We start from the raw sequence: 18,398 nt of genomic DNA on the forward strand, positions 1-18,398 counted from the left end.
TGTGAGCCTCATGTGGGACAACCTGATTACCCTGTATCTCCCCCAGCGCTTAGAACAGTGCTTTGCACATAGTAAGCGCTTAACAAGTACAACCATTATTTACGATTGGTGTTCAGGTGTGTTGACGCGCATAGGTGCGTGGGGGGGGTGGGGGTATGCACGTATGTGGCCTGTGAGCCCGCTGTTGGGCAGGGATGGTCTCTATCTGTTGCCGAATTGTCTATTCGGAGCGCTTAGTCCAGTGCTCTGCACTGAGTAAGCGCTCAATTAGTACTAGTGAATGAATGAATGTGGTTGGCGTGTGAGATTGAGCGGTTGGTGCAGCGGTCGGGGAGCAAAGCCATGAGGGAGGGAGGGAGGGAGGAAGGGAGGGAGGGGGGTGGGGTCGCCGCTGCAGGTGGGGCTCCGGGCCGCCAGGGGGCGCGCCGCCTCTGCCCGCCCGCCCGCCCGCCCGGCCCCTTTGTGTGTCTTTGGCGCCTTCCTGGCGGTATAAGCTGCGGCGGCGGCAGCGGCGGGGGCGGCTCTCTCGGGCCGGGGCGTGTGCGGCGGCGGCGGCGGCTGGAGCGACGGCTCCTTCTCGAGCTCGGTTTCGGCTCGTGGCGGCGGCGACGGCTCCTCCTACTCCGTCGAGATGGAGATGAAGAGGCGGCTCACGTTGGAGCTGCGGAACAAGAAGCCCGGGGAGGTGAGCGAAGCTCGGGGCTCTACGGGGCTCTACGGGGCTCTCGGGGCTCGGGAGCCCGGGCGCAGCCCAGCCCGGTCGCCCCGCTCGCTCCGGCCTCCGCCACCCCGATCCCTCCAACCGGCGGCCGCCGGGAAGTCGCGGGAGGTCGCGCACGTGGAGCGGCCGGGCCGGGGCCACGTGGGGACCCGGGAGCGGGGCCACGTGGAGGCCGGGGAGCCGCGGGGTCGGCACCGTGCCACGGTGGAGATGCCGCCGGGGCCACGTGGAGAGCGGGATCGGGGGCTCCGGGGTCGGGCTCGGAGACTGGAGGGGGGCGGGGGTGGAACGCGAGCCCCCACCTCCCGATGTCGGCGGTAAGGAAATCCCTCCCATCCTCGTGGCCTCGTGTCAGGCCCACGGAGCCCCAGGCTCGGACCCGTCCGCTTGGGCCACCTCGAGTTCCCGGACCGGGTTGGGGGGGGGGGGGCGAACGGCGGGGCCTCCGCTGCCGTCCCACACCTACTCGCCTCTGTCCCGGGATTGGGGGGCCCCCGACGCCTCCGGGCACCTCGCCCGCCTCGAAACCGGAACGGCGGGCCTGAGAGTGTCGCTTAGAACTTTGACTCTGGCTTCTCGCAGCTCTTCCGGCCCCCTGGTTGCACAGCCGGGCGTTTCCTGCCCCCGGCCCGGCCCGGGAGCCTTCCCCGGTTGCCAAAGGGGTCGTTTTTCGCCGCCCTTGCCTCTCTGCCCCGAGGCCCCTTGGAAAGGTCCCCAGGGGGGGCGGCCCAGACTCAGTGCCCAGCCGCCCCCAGCGAAATGAACAGAGCCGTGCCGCTTGCCCGGGGCCCCCCGGGGCTGAGGAAATGGCCCGGTAGCGAGGAGATCAGGTCCTGTGGACCGGTCAGTGGGTGGGGGAGGGGGGTTAGGGGACTCTTCACGGATAGTCAATTTGAACTACTTTTCATTTGACTGATACAAGGGGCCCGCCGGCTACCTGCCGGCTCAATCGTGGTGGATGTGGCGGTGGCTCAGCCGGGTGCCAGGAGCTTGGCTGGCTCCCACGGTCCCCCCAGTAGGCTCCCAAACAACAGCCCTCTCTCCCGTGTTTTTGATCTCTCACAAACCCCACATGGACCAGTGGGGCCAGTGGTATCTGTTGAACGCTTACCGTGTGCGGATCACCTTACTAAGCACTTGGGAGGGGGCGATACACTGGCGTTCGCAGACCCGTTCCCTGCCCACGAGGAGCTTGCAGTCTAAAGTCAGAGAAGAGTGGCTACCAGCAAATGTGAGGCCAGACTCTGTTGGGGCCTTGACTAGAGCAGGAGCCCGTGGTCCCGAGGTGAGGTTTTCTTGCAAGCTTGGCCGCCCATCGCCTCGCCTCCCATATTGGACAGAGCTTGGAGTGAGGTCACTGGGTGCTTGGGCAGCTCGAAGAGTGGAGTGCATGGGTGCTGGGCCTGCCCACACTCGCCAAGAGGGAGAATGACAGAAACAGGCTAGGGATGGACTTTGGGTCCTCTTGGAGCCGGGATGGCGACCCCGAGGAGGGCCACGGCGTTGGCTGTGCATGACTCTACAGCCTCCATCTGGCCAAGTGATTTCCAATGCTAAGGGAAAACAAAGCAAGAGCTTCCACAAATCTCTCTGGCACTGAGGGGTGGCCGCAGACACACCCTTCCACCATCCCCCAGCCTGGAAGTCCATTTGAGTCGAGCAGCCCTGTCATTTTTGCCTTATATTTTGGGATGCTCTTTTCTAAACTCTCCCTCTGGTATTCCCTGCCCCTCCCGGTCTGCTAAGCCCCTGTGAATTTAGCTGTTTGGATTACTTAGCTTTCCAGAAGCCAAAAGACACAGTTCAGGAAGCCTATCAGAATGGAGGGGGTAGCTCCAAATCCACCTGTGCCCCAGAGCCCGATCTGAAAGTAGGACCTAGTTTTTATTCAGTCGCTCGGGGCCACAGGAGAATCCATCAATCCATCGTATTTATTGAGCATATATAGTGTGCTGCTCACTGTACTAAGTGCCTGGGGGAATGCAGTGTAATAGAGTTGGTAGACATGTTCTCTGCCCACAGTGGGCTTACAGTTTAGAGAAGCAGTGGTGCCCATGTGATTTCAAGCCGTCAGTCAATCATTGGCATTTTTGAGGGTCTACCTTGTGCAGATCACTGAATAGATTGACACGATCCTTCCCTTAAGGAGTTTACCATCCAGCCGAGGAGACAGGTATTGAAATTAATTGTATTTATTGAGGATTTACTGTGTGCATACTGTAGTAAGCACTTGGGAGAGTATGCTACAATAGAGTTGATTAGACACAACCCCTGCCCTCTAGGAGCTTAGAATCTAGCAGGGGCAGATCGGCATTAAAGTAGATTTTGTGTTTCCCTCGCTCCTTCCCTTCAGTCTGAGGAGTGATTTCTTTTCCTGCAGGTGAGAGTGGAGGTAGTCGAAACAAAGGATGGAAGTTGTGCTGGGCCATGCCTCATGGGGGTTTGGAAAATACCCCAGTTTCTGGTTGTGCAATGTACTGGCTTTAAAATAGCCATCAGGTAGAACGAGTGGACAACTGCACTGGTGTGCTGTCTGAATTCTGCCACCTTAGAGTCAGAAGGTCTCGATGGTCACATTCACTCAGTGTTGGCCTAAAGGCTAACACCCTGGATTAGGCCCAGCCTGCGATTCCCTCAAACCGAGCAGTAGGACCATGCACATCACCAGAGTTCTCCCTTCCCCTTCCCTCGCTGGAATATCAGTGAGATGTCAGTAGTGTTTTCTCTTGGTGCAGGGTTCTGAGTGGCGGGGGGCGGTTAAAGGGTAAGAGGCTCCCGGGTCTTCCCGTCTGTGCAGTGGGTCACAGGATTCCCACCATTGCCGGTCCCAGTGGGATCTCTGGGGGCGGTTTCCTAGGCAACTGGCAGTTGAGGTATTTCCCCTATTCAGTATGGCGGCCAGTCTCACCTGAGCAGAGAGCAAGAGTGCTTGCTGGCACCCGTCCGACTGCGTTGCCGGAAGAGTACACTCCAATGGGGTGGGTGGGCGGCTGCTAGCGTGTGCTTACAGCTAAGCCCGTTCCTTGCACGGTCTCCGCTCTGTGGCTTCAGGCTTGCCCGTGGACCAGGATCTGATAACGTGAAAGGGGTTTTTGGCTGGGAGCCTGGAAGGGACTGGGCCTTGGTTGCCTGCGTTCCTTTCCTTTAAAAATGACTGTGTCCTGGAAGAACTTGTTGAATCAGGGATCTCTGAGGAACTCAAAGCTAGAATCCACCCCTTAATCGTCACAGCACTCTGGTATGCTGAGACAGTGGGTCTTCCTGAGAAGCGGCGGCTCGGACATTCGTGGAACTTGCCCCAGGACTTGGTTCTCAAGAGCGGACGTGGGTCCCATCGGAGACTGTATCCAGTTTTGTCACGCTGAACTGGGGAAGGGAGTGCCATAAGCCTCGGCTGCCCTAACTCCCTCGTCCACTGCCTCCCTTTGTAGGGTGCCTCCCCCCACCCCTGGGCTGGGTTTGCCTGCTGCCGGATAGGTTGTCCCGTCAGAAAGGGCTTTGAATGTCAGGAAATGTTTTTTCCCTCTGGCTGGTTTGCTGCATCTCGTGACAAGCTCCCAGAGAACCTGGGCCGGCACCAGTGGTGGAGTGAGAAGCCTCGTCAGTTTTCCGTCAGGTCACAGAAGGGATGGCTTGACTGTGGTGGCTGGTCCGTGGGCCCGTGGGATGGAATCGATCCATCTGTCGGCCAGTGGTGTTTACTGGGGACTTACTGTGCAGAGCGCTGTACTGGCTAAGCACTTGGGAGAATACAGTACAGTAGACACAATCCCTGCCCACAAGGAGTTTTCGGTCTATTTGCCCCACAGGTGAAGGAACTGGTCCTGGATAACTGCCGCTCTGAAGATGGACGAATCGTGGGCCTGTCCTCAGACTTCGACAGCCTGGAGTTCCTCAGCATGATCAACATCAATCTGCTGTCTGTCTCCAACCTCCCCAAGCTCAGCAGGCTCCGCAAGGTGAGCAGGGATCCAGCTGGGGGCCGGAAGAGGGGAGGGGATTTATTACCTGCGGCTTCCCTCCAGATTTCCTCGGGCTGGGTGCCCACAGTTTGACCCGATCTTCTCCATCACTCCTCTGCCTCCCCAGCCCCCATTGCCAGCCTCCTTTCCCAAGTGCCTGGCCGGTCTGGGGTGTATCACTGTGTGGAGGGAGATAGCCAAAGCTCCTACCCTGCCCGCCAGAGAAAGCTCATTTAGGCCATTTTCTTTTCGAACTGTTTCCCTTTGTAGTGGGGGGAATGGATGGGCAGAAAAGAGAGGGAGCAGGCAAGGGCAGTGGTCAAGAGGAAAAGGCAAAGAGGGCCTGACGGTAAGCCAGGAAGAGAGAGCTGTTGAGGAAGGTGCCAGGAGTGGTTCCCTACTCCCATTTCTTCTGTTTATGGTATTTGTTAGGCACTTACTGTGTGTTATGCACCGTTGTAAGCTCTGGTGTAGTTGCAGGCTTATCAGGTTGGACACCGTCCCTGTCCCACATGGGGCTCAGTCTAAGTAAGAGGGAATAGGATTTAATCTCGAATTTACACTTGAGGGGGCTGAGGCACAGAGAAGTTAAGGAACTTGCCCAAGGTCACCCAGCAAGCACCGGGCAGAGCAAGGATAAGAACCCAGGTCTTCTGACTCCCAGGCATGTGCTCTTTCCATTAGGTCACGTTGCTTCTTGCTCTTCTGGTTTTCGTGTACTGGGGTCCCGAGGGGAGGGAATTCTCAGCACCTTGAAGCCAACGGAGGAGGAGAGGGACTAACTGGGGTGTTTTGGCCTTTTCCTGAGAGATGTGCCCCCTGGAAGTCCTGACCCTTGGTTCTGAGAGGAATTGGGAGCTGCTGAGTGGGTGGGATTGGTGGTAGGATGACGACAAGTCAAGCACCCCCATACCTTTCCCAGACTTGCTCGTGCACATCACATGAGCACAGAGAGAGGGCTGACTGTGTTCAGCTATATGCCAGGCTGCAGGGCACTCTGGAGATGGTTCTCTCTAGGGGTGGGAGTGCCTACCCCTTCTCTCTAGGGGTGGGAGTGCCTACCCCCTGTGAGGGTATCTGCTTTAGAGATTTTTGCTGAAATTCTCAATGTTGGTCTCGTCCCTCTTTGTTCGTCCTCATGCCACATTGAGCTGAGCCTGGCCCCGTGAAGAGCTTGGTTGCCCCATGGGGTGGAAGCGGGATACCCTCTCCGAAGGGTACCCCATCCTTGTGGTGCTTGCGGAGGGAGTCAACACTGCTGGGTCCAAGAGTCTAGAGTGGAGGGGCCTGTCCGAGCGGTGCCCATTTTGTACTAGCGATTCTGTTGCTCGAGACTTCCTGGGAAAACCTGTCTGTTCTGGCCTAAGGGCTTTCAGTCCTGGATGTGGATAGTACAGTGCCAGGCACATAGTGAGGCTTAACAAATACCATAATTATTCATTATTATTATTATAGTTGATAGGGCATTTTTCTGGGTCGACTAGCTGTTTGCCTACCATCTTTCCCTATTGGATCAAAAGCTCTTTGAGGGCCGGGACTTGGCAAAAAGGTGCCCTGGGTCAGGGCTCGACTGGGGCACACCCCATTGCTTTACTCTTTTATGGCCATTTGGGGTTTTTGGGCCCCAAAGTGGGTGTTGCAGTGGACTGTCAGGTCCGTCGGGGGTGGGGATGGGGGGGCCAGTAGGCTCACCTGGGGAGGAGGTTCCAGAACTACCTCTAGTCCCGCTCAACGACCCATTCTCAGTTTATTTGGCGGGGCAGAGTCTTGCAAGAGGCTAAGAACCAGGACCCGGTTTGGCCTCTTACCAGCTGTGGTGTTGCAGTTTCTACTGGGAAACTTGATGAGTTTCTGGTTGCGACCAGCTCAGCTTCCTGGCCAGATTGAACTGGCACGATTCGGGTAGGCTGGGCTCCAAAGCCGGAACTGGTGTAGAGCTCCCCCGAGTCTCCTGGAACCCCAGAGTAACACCCGGATGGAGCCGTCTTTACTCAACTCGGCAGTAGACTGTCAGAAATGGGCAGAGTGCTACATATTTGCTACCAGTCCCACCAACTGGCCATTCCGGTGCTGGGGTGTTGGTATAAGGGTTTTGTTTCATACAGGGGTGAGACTTGAGTCCATGACTCCTGGGTGAGGAGTCACACACCTTGGGGCAGATGCTAAGTGGAGGCCTCTTCCCTCCACGTACCCCAATTTCATGGCTTCTCCTGGGATGTGTCCCCTTCTTTCCCCACATCCCAATGCTTCTTGTACTTGAGTGTGCTTGGTGGTAACCTTGCACCTGCTCAGGAGCAAACCCCCCTTCCCCCCCCCCCCCAACCTAGCATGCCAGGGCTGCTGGGAAATAGTAGAGTAGGCCCCAATCTGATCTGGTGTTGACCCCAGCGCTTGCTATGGAGCAAACAGGAGAAGCAAACAAGAGGGGAATAACCCACTGGGATTTTGCTTCTGTTACTGCTTTGCCCGAGTTTAGTTCTGGGAGTCTGGTTGGATTCTGCTGATTTGCTCCTTCCCAAATTCTTGGCTGGAAACTCCTGGAATGTCTGTCCCCGGTGCCCAGTGGCTGATCTTGTGGAGGCCTCTTTTGGAGCCCGTCATCTTCCCCATCACTAGCCCCTTCAGGGCACGGTGGAAGGGGGCGCTCTAGGCTGGTTGGGTCTTCTAGAGGTTGTGGTTCCTGTCGGCCTGACTTCCTGGGGGCTGAGTGGGCCCTGTGCCTGATTAGGACCAGGAGTCCACATGTTGCCCCTTAGAGACCATTGGTTTGTTTTGATGTGGCAGCTGGAGCTGAGTGACAACCGAATCTGTGGTGGCTTGGAAGTGCTAGCCGAGAGAACCCCAAACCTGACTCACTTGAACCTAAGTGGCAACAAAATCAAGGACATCAACACCTTAGAACCTCTGGTAAGTGGGGTTGGGGCGGGGGGTCCTGGGCGGGCTGGTGCCAGGACAGTCGTGGACTCTTTAGCCCCGCTGAACAAATCCAAACTTCTTATCTGTTCGGGAAGGTCCCTGGGAACTTGGGGCCCGGGAAGGGCGCTTGCCTTTGGGTACCTCTGTCTGGACGGGTGCCCCAGCTCCAACCCCCCCCCCCCCCCCCCCAGCCTGAGGTCCGCTGTGGTGGTGGAGAGGCAGGGAAATACGGCCATTAAGTACCATGTCATCTAGTGACTCTGAACCTCCTCCTGGGCGAGAGCCCAGATCTTTTCCTCTCTAGTTTGGAGGGATTTGGCTCAATTTGTGGCCAAGAGGGTCCTTGGGCTACGAGGGGGAAGTTAGAGGAGGTGTGGGATGGTTCGGCCCCAACTATGAGGGCAGGTGTCCAGGAGGGCAACTATCCCAGGGCTCCTCCGGAAATCTTGCTGTTCTGCCAGAGATAATCCTGGGCCGACAGGACCGTGCCACTTCTGATGGGGGCTGGGAGTTGGGGTCAGTGATCAGCAGAGGACACGGGGGTGCTCTGGGGTAGCTGAGTTTGCCTTATCCTGACTCTGGGGCAGGGGAGGGGTCCTCGTCCCTCCGCCCAAGAGTCTGGCTCTCCAGGAGATCCCCTGGATGCCTCAGGGCTGGGGGGGATGGTGGCCTGAGAGAGACTTTTCTTTGTGCAGAAGAAGCTGCCAAACTTACGCAGCCTGGACCTCTTCAACTGTGAGGTGACCATGTTGATCAACTACCGGGAGAGCATGTTTGGCCTCCTGCCCCAACTCACCTACCTGGACGGTTTTGATGCAGATGACCAAGAAGCCCCTGACTCGGACCCTGAGGTTGATGGGGAGGGTCTGGACGATGAGTACGATGAGAATGGTGAAGGTGAGGAGCTCTGGGGTCAGGTTTCGGGGAGGGTGGTTGGCGCCTCCTACGGTCCCTAAGGTTTCTCCCTGGGAGCTGCCGTCTCTCATCTCCGGCCGCCCCAAGGGTAGGGAGGAGTAGGGGTCATGGACCCCAGGTCAGCGATCGGCTCTTTCTGTTGCTCGTGAAGGCCTCGGTGGGGCCGTGCGCCAGCTAGGCTGCCAGGGCAGGGGGCCTCCGAGATGACCGGGGGAAGCTGTGCCTCCCAGGGGAGCACATTGTGCGGGAGGCCAGAATGGGAGCCTGGCAGAGGCTCCAGGGGTGGTTGGCCGGGACTCGGTCATGGGGGGGTCCCTGGCCTTTGTGGTAGAAGGCGAGGAAGAGGAGGAGGACGACGAGGACGAATTCGACGAAGAAGTTGTCGATGATGAAGATGATGATGAAGACGACGACGATTTGGACGGCGAAGAGGAAGAGGATGGTGTCGATGACGAGGTCAGGATTACTGCCTCGACTGCCCTGCAAGTTGGGTTCCAATCTCTGAAATCCCCTCCAGCGAGAGGTGCAGCCTGACCCTGGCAGGCCCGGCTGGCTGGCTAGCTGGCTGAGGTGGGGGAGGGATGGGTCAGGACCGACTCCTGCGTCACCAGGCCCCTCGGCCCCAAGTGTCCAACAGTTGCCACCCGACGGTGGCCAGCTCTGCTCTGAACGCCCTGGTCTCTCTGTGCTGTGTTCTCCCTTTCATCCCCCCAACTCCTCCTGGCCCCAAAGCCTTCTGGGCCAATGCATTATTTGGGGAGGGTCGGCGTTCTCTGGTTGCCAAGCCAGCAAAACGAAGGGCTCTGGCCTCCCTGACGGAGGCTGAGAAGGAACAATGGCTGGACGGGATCCGGCGGCCTTCAGCATGCAGAGGGGGAGGCTTGGGGTTGGGGGTGTGTGTGTGTGTGTGTGTGTGTAAGAAAACAGGGTTTGAGGTTTTGTTTCGGATGAGTGTGTTGGCCTCATGGACTCTGGTTTCTCCCTCCCCCTTCAGGATGAGGATGAGGACGAGGACGGAGAAGACGATGAGGATGAGGATGGAGAGGAAGGTGGGCACTGTAGGGGTAGGGGGAGCAGTCTGGGCCAGGCCGGGGCTGAGGCGAGGGGAGCCACCCAAGGAACCATCCTGGCTTGGACTCACAATCTATCCCCCTCGGGGATCTGATTGGGGCCTGGGGTGTTTGGAGAAACTGGTGGGGTTTTGGGTCCCGGGTGAGGGAAATGTCGGTCTCTGGTGCCCGCTAGAGGCTTTTACCCTCGAGTCCAGGGAGTGGCATGTGGGGGCGGACCTTATTGGCCTGGGCCTCCCTCTTGGACTCTCTTCAGTTGGGCTCAGCCCATTTATGTCCCTCCCTCTCCCCGCCCCAGACCACCCCCAAGGAGAAAAGAGAAAACGAGACTTGGAAGATGAAGGAGAGGAGGATCCTGAGGACGAGGATGAGGATGACTGAGCCAGCTGTCCAAGCAATCAGTTCTGTGGACTCTACCTGCATCTTGTCTCCCTTCCTACCCCATCTCCCCTACACACACACCCTCCCCCTCCTTATTATATGGCTGCAGCAGCAATATATATATATATATATATATTTTTAGGATGCAGAGTTGCTAAGCGGTCAGGGGATCCCTATGTATCGAGTTCATTCTCATAACCAAAGTTTTCCTCCATTTTGGTGGCTTTTTGGGCAACAATTCATTGGACCTTATTTTTATTTTTTTTAAATTTCATATCCTCAAACCTCTTGTTGCCAATAGTCAGCTTGACTTTGTGTACTCAGAACATGCCAGTGCCCCTCCCCGTCTCCTCTTCTAACCCACTCCCCTGGGTGTTGAGGGGGGCATCAGGACAGGCACTGGTTTTCCCCTGGCTGAGCTCTGTTAGGGTCTTGGACCTTTTCTCAGGATGAGTCTTGCAGCCTGCCCATCTCCCCACCTCCTCCCCCCACCCCCATCCCCACCCCCCCACTTCTCTTGAAATAAAGAAAAACTGGAATTTTTTTTTTCACCCTGTTTTCTGGCTTTGTAGCTGGTGTCCAGGTGGAATGAGCTGCTGGGAGAAGAGAGATGGGTGGACAGTAGTGGTAGGATGGCATTTAGGATCTGGCCCTTCCCCAGCCCTGTGGGGTAGCTGGCAGGCTCAGCTGGTCTCTCCACCAGAGCAAGTCCATAGACCCCCTTCATCTTCCATCTTTAATCCCGTGCTACCAGCTACCTCTGACACTTCATCAAGGCCAAGAGCTGTTGATTCTCCAGGCAGTGGGCACTGCCTCATCTGTTTTTTCCCCAAGCCGACCCCAAAACACCGCAGTAGTGGGTGGGAAGTGACACACACAGGTCACCCCCCCCCCACCAGGCTGGACCACCTGTCACCTCTCCCCTCACTTCTTTGGGGTTTCCTCAGGTTCAGGCTTTGGAAAGGAGCCAAGGAAAAGTCCTTGGAAGATGCAACAGGATGTAATCGTAGAGGGGAGGGAGACGGATGCATGCGTGTGTCTGTATGTGTGTTGGAGGAGAGGCAGGGGTGTTTGCTGGCATTTGCTCTTCCCTGGATTGTAGGGGTTTTTTGTTGTTTTTTTAATTCAAATTGTACGGCCTTTTCAAAAGTTAGCCTTGGGTGGGGGCCTGCTGAGGTTGTTGGACCCTTTTGTACCATTAGCTGTGGACTCTGGATGAGACTAATAAAAATCTGTTTTAATAAGTAAGCTCCATTTCTAGCTCCAAGGTTCAAGCAAGGCTGTTGTCCCCTCTTGAAAAGGGTGGGAGTTCCTGTCCTGCCACTAGGCACCTCCCCCCACCCCTCGGCCAAGGGCTAGCAGGAAGAATGGACCTAGGGGTGGGATGAGTGGGTTGTGATGCTGAGGCCCCAGATTTTGAGCTGCTGACTGCATGAAAATAGGGATCAGGACCTGAGTTGGGGGTGGAGGGCAGAGGGTAAGGAAGAGGAGCAGCAGCATTGGCCCCACCCTTGTCTGGTACCAGGAGCAAAGGTGCTTGCTTTGAGCCAGAGCTGAGAGGGTGCTAATTAGGGTTGAGATGACAGTCGTGATTGGGCCCTGGCTCCAAAGGTGGGAAATCCAGTGAGGCAGGCAGGGGGTTCTATGGGAAAGGTGGAGGAGGCCAAGCCCGAAGCCAGAATTGGCCCTTAGAGGTCAGAGTAGCTGGGAGCCTGGCTTGCCTGGGTTTGGCCAGAAGTGGTGGGCACGACATCTCCCTCGCCAAAATCTGATGATGGGTTGTTGAGCGCTGGTGAAGGAGGGACTGCCTGGGAGGAAACAAGTTCCAACCTCTACCTAGGCCAGGCCTAGCCCCAGCTGCTCCCTGAGGAGTGAATTTGCTGTGGGGCCATTCTGGGACCTAGGTGAGTGGCCCAGGCCTGACGCCATTCAGCAGGCACAAGAGGCTGCAGCTGCCACCTTCCCCTCCAGTCCAGAGGTGCACACGTGCACACACACCCCCGTATGTACGTACCTTACGAGGAACCTGGGGATAGCGGCCAGAACTTAACTGGATTCCCAAACTTTTTGGGGGGGGCGGGGAGGAGTAATCAATACCTCGACTGCAGCAGCCACACTGCATCCAGTTCATAGGCTGTTTCCCACCCCAACAGACTTGCGCAGGTGCCCTCCTCCTGCTAGGCTGGACCCAGTGATCAGGGTCTCTCTTGGCTAGGTTCCTCGCCCGCCCAGAAATAGCCCCATCTCCCCCACATGCTTCCAATTCCCTGCAGCCTCTACCCAGAGTCCCCCAGATCGAGCTGCCCAGCCAGCCAGCCGGCTCCTGTGCAATTCCTATTTTATTTCTCCCCTCCCCACCCCTTCGCTCCCAGATGGAGCTGGGCCACAAAGATAGACAAACATTGCCAAGCAACTTTAAATTATAAAAATAACCCCCCAGGTTTTCCCATCTCCCCACTCCGGAGGGCAAGGGGCTCTGAGGGCCAGGGCTGGGAGGAGCGAGAAGTGGGGCAGTTGTGGGAGGCCAGCCAGGGGGCGGACATCAGAGCTGGGAGTAAAGGGAGCTCTCCATCTCTGCAGGCAGCTTGGAAGGGAAGGCGGCCAGACCCACGCCAAAGTCTGAGGGGGGAGGATGGAGGGGGGGATGGGGAGAGAAAGAGAGAGAGGGAGAGAGAGAGAAGGATTGAATCAGCCCTGTGCTGGGGGGGCTGGAAGGGCACGGCTGTGGGCCCTGAGAGGGCACGGACTGCTTGCAGCCTGAGAAGCCATAAGGCCTCCCAGGAACTCTGCCCAGCTTGGTGCTGTGGAAGCCCAAGGATAAGGGTGGCAGAGGACGCAGCAAGTACACGAGCAACCCAGTGGGGCTGCCTCTGCCCCGGGGGTAGGCACGAGCGGTCGGAACACCGGCGGCCACTATTCTAGCAACAAGGCTCTTCCTGCCCTCTCATCCCTGCCAACCAGGCCATACCCATGTGTGCGTCTAGCCGGGCGGGTGGGGGTGGGGTCTTGCGGTGGTCCTCGAGGTGCAGGGTCATGGCGGGACGAGAGGCTGTGGAGAAGGGACACTGCATGCAGGTGTAGCGGCCCCGCGTGTGCTCCCACACAATCCGGCTGTTGGCTGAGTGACCTGCAGGGGTAAGGGATAAGCCGGGTGGGGGGAGGACAGGGCCTGCCCCATCCATCTCAGCCGCCCACAGAAGTACTCCCGTTGGTGCCTGCCTTCTCCCCGCTCACAGGCTGTCTGGGATCCTCCTCCCTGCAGAGCCCGGGTACCAGCGGAGAGAATGGGGAGGAAGTTGGGGCCCACTGGCTGCAGGAGAGGGGATGGGTGGGCAAGTCAACCTCGGTGCCCGAGCCCACCAGGCCCAGCGGTTGCTGCTCCGGCCCCCGACCTCAGGCAGCTTACCTTAGGACCGGCCAGGCCCGGCCTATCCTGGCCCACACTGAAAAACGGGGCTAAGGGAGGACTGAGGTGGGTCGGACCTCGTCAGGCCAAGCCCCGCTGAGCTCCGGTTTCCCGGGAGCAGGAGCAGAAGTAGCAGGGGTAGCGGCGGCGGCAGCTCTGCGGCTTCAGGAAGACTAGCAGGGTGGGGCAGGGGTAGGGAGCTGGGACCCAAGGCTGGCAAGATGGTGGGGAGCGCTGCTCTGAGGCTGGAGGGGTGGGTGGGAGGGAGGGCCACGGGCGCGTGCAGGAGCCACGCCTGGGGAGTGGTCTGGTGCCACTAACCTGCAAGCACCTCGGAGCCCCCAGGGGGCCGGCGTGGGCTGCCACTCACACCTGCAGAAAGAAAGGGCATTAGGCCTTCAAGGTAAGGCGGGGGAGGCGAGGGGGTGCACTGCCCTGGCTCAGGCAGAGGGCTGCTGTGGGCACCCTGGAGCTTGACTCCTGCCCCCAGAGACCCTGGCTTCTCCTCCTAGCTCCATCCGGGTCTTGGCAGGGACAAAAAGGAAGGCTCTGGAAATGGGCCTGGGGGGGTCCCCGGCCTATAGCCCGAGCAGAAAGGGTGATGGGCTGGGGAAGGGGCCCGGGGGGAGACGGTGTGTACTTGAGCGTGGCCGGCAGGTCACTTCTCGGACCGGCCCTCCCCCAGACAGGGCCGAGCCCCTCCCGCCGTTCCTCACCTTGATTCTTTTTCCAGATGGCATTGGAGATGGGGAGAGCCTGGGCCGGCAGGAAAGGGCGGAGGCGCTGCTGCCCGGAGCCGGGGGGCAGGCTGTAGGGCGAAGGGGGCAGGTAGGGCAGGAAGGCTCCCGGCATGGGCGAGGAGGCCTGAGCAGGGAAGCGTGGCAGGGAGGCTGGATCAAAGAGTGAAGGCTCCAGCAGGGGAAAGGTTTGAGTGTGAGATGGACCCAGGGGCAGTGGGGAGAGCAATGGGGCAGCCTCTGGGCTGGGACCCGCAGAGGGTTCTGGCTCAGGGGGCTCCTTCTCCAGGGCAGGAGGAGGGGGGCCCGCAGTAGGGCTACGGGAAGGGTCGGAGCAGACGTGCAGATGCTTGAAGAGGGAGCGATGCGTCCGGAAGCGCAGCAGGCAGTTCTCACACCTGGAGGGAAGGAGGAAGGGAGGAGGGGAGGAAGGGAGGAGGGAAGGAAGGAGGGAGAGAGGGAGGGAGGGAGGAAGGGGAGAGTGGCAGGGTGGAGTCGGGAGAGGGCCCATTCAGTCTGACCCGTCTCGCCCCAATGGTTTAAGGCTAGGGCTGATCCTACTTCCTCCTCCCAGTCCCTGAACACAGAAGGAAGTGGAGTCCTAGGGAGAGGCCAGACCAGTCTGAGTTTCCTGGCTCGTCATGAGCAGCCTGGGCCAGGGCCCCAGAGGACTTACTTGAAGTAGCGGTTGGGTTTGTAGTGCACCTTCATGTGGGTCACCAGTTCCTGCATGCTGGGGAAGGTGTCTGCACAGCCCAGAGTTGAGCAGTGGAAGAGTTTTCCTGGGTGGAGGGGGGTCGGGGGGAAGGGGTGAGAGAAAGCCAAATTGGGTCGGGGAGGAGCAGACTGAGGGCGGGGCAGGCCAGGGGCTGACAAACTGAGGCATCAACTCCCAGGCTCTGGGACAGGATTCGAACCACCCATGCAAGCAGGCAAGACCTCAGCCAAGCACGTTTGGCTCTGAACCTGAACTTGGAGGAGGCAGGTGAGGAAGATGGGGAAGTGATCCTGGAATGCACCCCCCACACCAGCTCTGTGGAGACCCCATGTGTGGAGCTGAAACGTTCTCATGCCGGCCCCAGTCCCAAAGAGGCTGTTCTTACCCCCCATGGATTGGGTGGGCTGGTAATGGCTTCTCAGGTGGTGAGCCAACTCCTGGGAACTGGAACAGATCAGCTTGCAGCCATAACTGGAACACGGGTACTGTTTTCCTAGAACACAAAGCAACACGCACCCCCCACCCACCACCACCTCAGTGTCCAGTTCCCATTCCCCCATCTCTTCCCAGCCGCTGGCCCCGCCGAAGTCTTCTAGGGCTGGGAGTGACCCAAGAGCCCCTCCCGCCCCGCCCTCCCAGATCGTGAAGCCACCAGGCTGCAGGTGGCCTGGGAAGGATCTGCTTGGAACTGGGAATGGGGTCTGTCTTGGGCACTCACCTGGGAGAGGCCTACGTTTCTGAAGGCGAAGGTCCTGAGTGTGGCGGCTGCTGCTTGTGCTGGGCACTACATTGGTTCTGCCGCCGCTGGACAGGCAAGGAGAACTGCAATCTGGGTGAAGGGGAGTGGGTCACTGAGGGGCTCTGAAATCAGGGCCCACTTGTCCTCAATCAGTGAACGGTATTGATTGAGCGCTCGCCCCACGGCACTTATGCACGTATCCATTATTTATATTAACACCTGTTCCCCTCTAGACTGTAAGCTCGTTGTGGGCAGGGAACGTGTCTACCAACTCTGTTGCGCTGTACTCTCCCAAGCGCTTGTACAATACTCTGCACACAGTCAGCACTCAATAAATACGATTGATTGCTTACTGTGTACGAAACATTGTATATTAAGGGCTTGGGAGAGACCAAGACAGAATCGGTAGACACGTTCCCTGCTTAAACCCGGGGACTCTTCCCCTATTCTCTAAGGAGGGAAGTAGGTGAGCAGAAAAGATCCCAGGTGTTGCCTCTTGCCCCTTTGGCTTCCCTCCTCCTTTCCCCACTACCCCTTACTCACCACCCAGAGGGAAGGTGGGTGCCAGCTGGTCCTTCTCCAGCTTGGGTCCTTGGTTCCTGCTGGAGCTGGTATAGAGGTCAGGGAAAGGGACTGGGGCAGGGCCAGCCTGGCCCCCTGACCCTGGAGATGGTTTTTCTTCCTGATCCTGAAAGGGCCACGGAAAAGGTCAACCCAGGACAGGATCTAGGGATTCCACTGCCCTCCTGCTGCTGGACCTATGGCATCAAGGAGTCTCTTGCATCCTAAGGGACTTGAATGTGTCCGTCCCCCTCCCGCCCCCCCCCCCCCCAAAGCAGGGAATCAAGGATTCTGGAGCTCCAGCCTAGCCCTCTGACCTTCATCCATCACCACCAAGAAACCCTGGGTGGGCAGCCCTCCAAACACGCTCTACCCCAACTCTTCCCTAGCCTCAGGCAGATGGATTTTGGGTTGTGGCCTGTTTTTTCTGCTCCCTCTCCCTCCTGCCACCTACTAGCTTGTTTCCCTATTGTAGGCCAAACAGCATGGTCTGAGAAAAGAGAACGGGCCTGGGAGCCGGAGGGCCTGGGTTCTAATCCCAGCTCCCCAACTCGTCTGCTGTGTGACCTTGGGCAAGTCACTCTAGACCGTAAACTTGTTGTGGGCAGGGTACGTGTCCATTTATTGTTTTACTGTACTCTACCAAGTGCTCAGTACAATGCTCCGCACACAGTAAGCACTCGATAAATACGACCGACAACTTCTCGGTGCTTCGGTTCCCTCATCTGCCAAATGGGGATTCAATAGCTGTTCTCCCTCTTCCTTAGGTTGGTGGCCCAAGTCCCACATGGGGCTTGATTACCTTGTATCTATCCCAGTGCTAAGTACAGTGCTTGGCACATAATGTGCGCTTAATGCCTCTATTATTATAAATACTAATCAGCACTAAGGTTCTCCCCCAGGTTTGAGCTCCAGTCAGGGGATTTTCGGGGGCGGTCTCGACCCCACTGTCTTTCTGTAACGGACGGTGCAGAACCCAAGGGGAAGGAGCTGGGCAGAGTCGGCCCTGCCGGGGGCCCTCCCGTCTCCGGGTCACCTCACGGAGCCCCGCTAATCCCTGGGCCGGGGTCCAAGTCCAGCAAGACCGGGAACCTCCCGCTGTCCGCATCGCTGGGTTCCAGCAACCTTCCAGGCCCAGGGATGAGCCTGGGTCTTGAGATCCCAGCCTAAGGGCTGGGTGGGAGAAAGGGAGGAAGGGGGTGAAGCGCCAGCCGGTCTTTCTCGGACCGGGAGGGCCAAGCCGGGGGCGGGGGGCGCGGCTGGGGAGGGAAGGGGGCAAAGGGAGTCCCGGGGAACGCAGCTTCGGGGAAGGCCGGGGCGGGGTGACGTATCTCTGGCCTCCGTGTACCTCGGCCCTCGGGTTGGGAAGGCGGTGGAGGCTCGGCCCCGAAAACGGCTGCGGAAGAGGCGGGGCGAGGTGGGGCGCCGGGGTCCCCGGGCCCAACCGGCAAAGAGCAGCTAGGGGAGGGCCCCAGAGGGGCCAACCAGAAGGAGCCAGGTAGCGGGTCGGGGCCGCGGGGGCCCTGCGGCGGGGAGACGAGGTCCCGGGGCCCCCAGCGGGGGGAGGCGGGCCCGAGTCCCGCCCCGACCCCCAGCCCGTCCCGGTGGTCCAGCTCCCGGCCCGGCCCCGAAGCCCCGCCCCGGCTCCCCGCGCCCCCACCCTGGCCCGGACAGGCTCCTCGGGGGGTCCCGGCTCCCCCCGGCGCGGGCGGCATCGGCCCCCAAATTCTTTCCTCACCATCCCCGAGCGCCCCTCGCCCCCGCCCGGGGCCTTTGTTCGAATCCGGCTTCCCCGGCAGCGCGGGGACGCGCTCACGTCGGCGCCATCTTCAACGGCTCGCCTCTCGCGAGGACACGAGGAAAGGGGCGGAGGACAAGGAGGATGGAGGACGAGGAGGAGGGGCGACTTTGAGGGCGGGACGGACAACGATGGGGGAAGAAGCCGAGTGGCTCCGGAGCGATGCTATTGTCTGTGCGCCGGACCTGGGAGGACCGGATGGGAAGAAGAGGCCGGAGTCGGGGAAGGGGTGTTAGGAGAAAAAGCACGATAGAGCACAGGCGCTCTGCCACTTGTTTGCTCTGTCACCTTGGACAAGTCACTTCCCTTCTCTGGGCCTCAGCGATCCCACCTGGAAAATGGGGATCGAGACCGGGAACCCTCCCCCATCTATTTGTGTCCACCCCCGCGCTTAGTACCGTGCCCCACACGCTCTAACAGCTTAACAAATACTATCATTATTCTTATTATGAACGAATATGCAAATTTTAGACC

General features: G+C 58.9%; 2 protein-coding genes across 3 annotated transcripts; one reads left to right on the plus strand and one right to left on the minus strand.

Annotated features, from left to right (window-relative positions):
* The first annotated feature begins 533 nt into the window (after nucleotides 1–533).
* On the plus strand, nucleotides 534–11,213 carry LOC100082556 (acidic leucine-rich nuclear phosphoprotein 32 family member B). 2 transcript variants are annotated; one of them, XM_029051240.2, is made up of 7 exons: nucleotides 536–685; nucleotides 4,531–4,680; nucleotides 7,468–7,590; nucleotides 8,295–8,496; nucleotides 8,849–8,970; nucleotides 9,509–9,563; nucleotides 9,883–11,213. In XM_029051240.2, exons 1-7 carry the CDS (start codon nucleotides 632–634, stop codon nucleotides 9,963–9,965), a joined length of 789 nt encoding a protein of 262 aa, XP_028907073.1. In that variant the 5' UTR covers nucleotides 536–631; the 3' UTR covers nucleotides 9,966–11,213. The 2 variants fall into 2 exon arrangements, 1 of the variants encoding a protein (XP_028907073.1); XR_003754545.2 differs by having other exon boundaries at nucleotides 534–685; nucleotides 8,846–9,563.
* A 1,073-nt stretch (nucleotides 11,214–12,286) lies between these two features.
* LOC100082533 (zinc finger protein 414) lies at nucleotides 12,287–17,867 on the minus strand. Its single transcript, XM_039910274.1, has 9 exons — nucleotides 17,475–17,867; nucleotides 16,109–16,253; nucleotides 15,545–15,655; nucleotides 15,212–15,319; nucleotides 14,785–14,890; nucleotides 14,088–14,506; nucleotides 13,693–13,743; nucleotides 12,934–13,092; nucleotides 12,287–12,584 (listed from the first exon to the last, which is right to left on the minus strand). The coding sequence occupies exons 1-9, from the start codon at nucleotides 17,865–17,867 to the stop codon at nucleotides 12,508–12,510; spliced, it is 1,569 nt and encodes a 522-aa protein (XP_039766208.1). The 3' UTR covers nucleotides 12,287–12,507.
* Nucleotides 17,868–18,398: the final 531 nt, after the last annotated feature.

The sequence above is a fragment of the Ornithorhynchus anatinus genome, chromosome X1 (genome assembly GCF_004115215.2).
Source record: "Ornithorhynchus anatinus isolate Pmale09 chromosome X1, mOrnAna1.pri.v4, whole genome shotgun sequence".
Classification (NCBI taxonomy): Eukaryota; Metazoa; Chordata; class Mammalia; order Monotremata; family Ornithorhynchidae; genus Ornithorhynchus; species Ornithorhynchus anatinus.

What these genes read in the sequence shown, in the direction of transcription:
- LOC100082556 (XM_029051240.2), top strand. Translation starts at nt 632, where the DNA reads ATGGAGATGAAGAGGCGGCTCACGTTGGAGCTGCGGAACAAGAAGCCC. An exon ending in AGCTCAGCAGGCTCCGCAAG is followed by an intron (nt 4,681 to 7,467) that starts GTGAGCAGGGAT and finishes TTGATGTGGCAG; the next exon opens with CTGGAGCTGAGTGACAACCG. An exon ending in AGGATGGTGTCGATGACGAG is followed by an intron (nt 8,971 to 9,508) that starts GTCAGGATTACT and finishes CTCCCCCTTCAG; the next exon opens with GATGAGGATGAGGACGAGGA.
- LOC100082533 (XM_039910274.1), bottom strand. Translation starts at nt 17,867, where the DNA reads ATGGTGAGGAAAGAATTTGGGGGCCGATGCCGCCCGCGCCGGGGGGAG. An exon ending in TTCCCAACCCGAGGGCCGAG is followed by an intron (nt 16,254 to 17,474) that starts GTACACGGAGGC and finishes TGGCCCTTTCAG; the next exon opens with GATCAGGAAGAAAAACCATC. An exon ending in AAACCCAACCGCTACTTCAA is followed by an intron (nt 14,507 to 14,784) that starts GTAAGTCCTCTG and finishes CCTTCCCTCCAG; the next exon opens with GTGTGAGAACTGCCTGCTGC.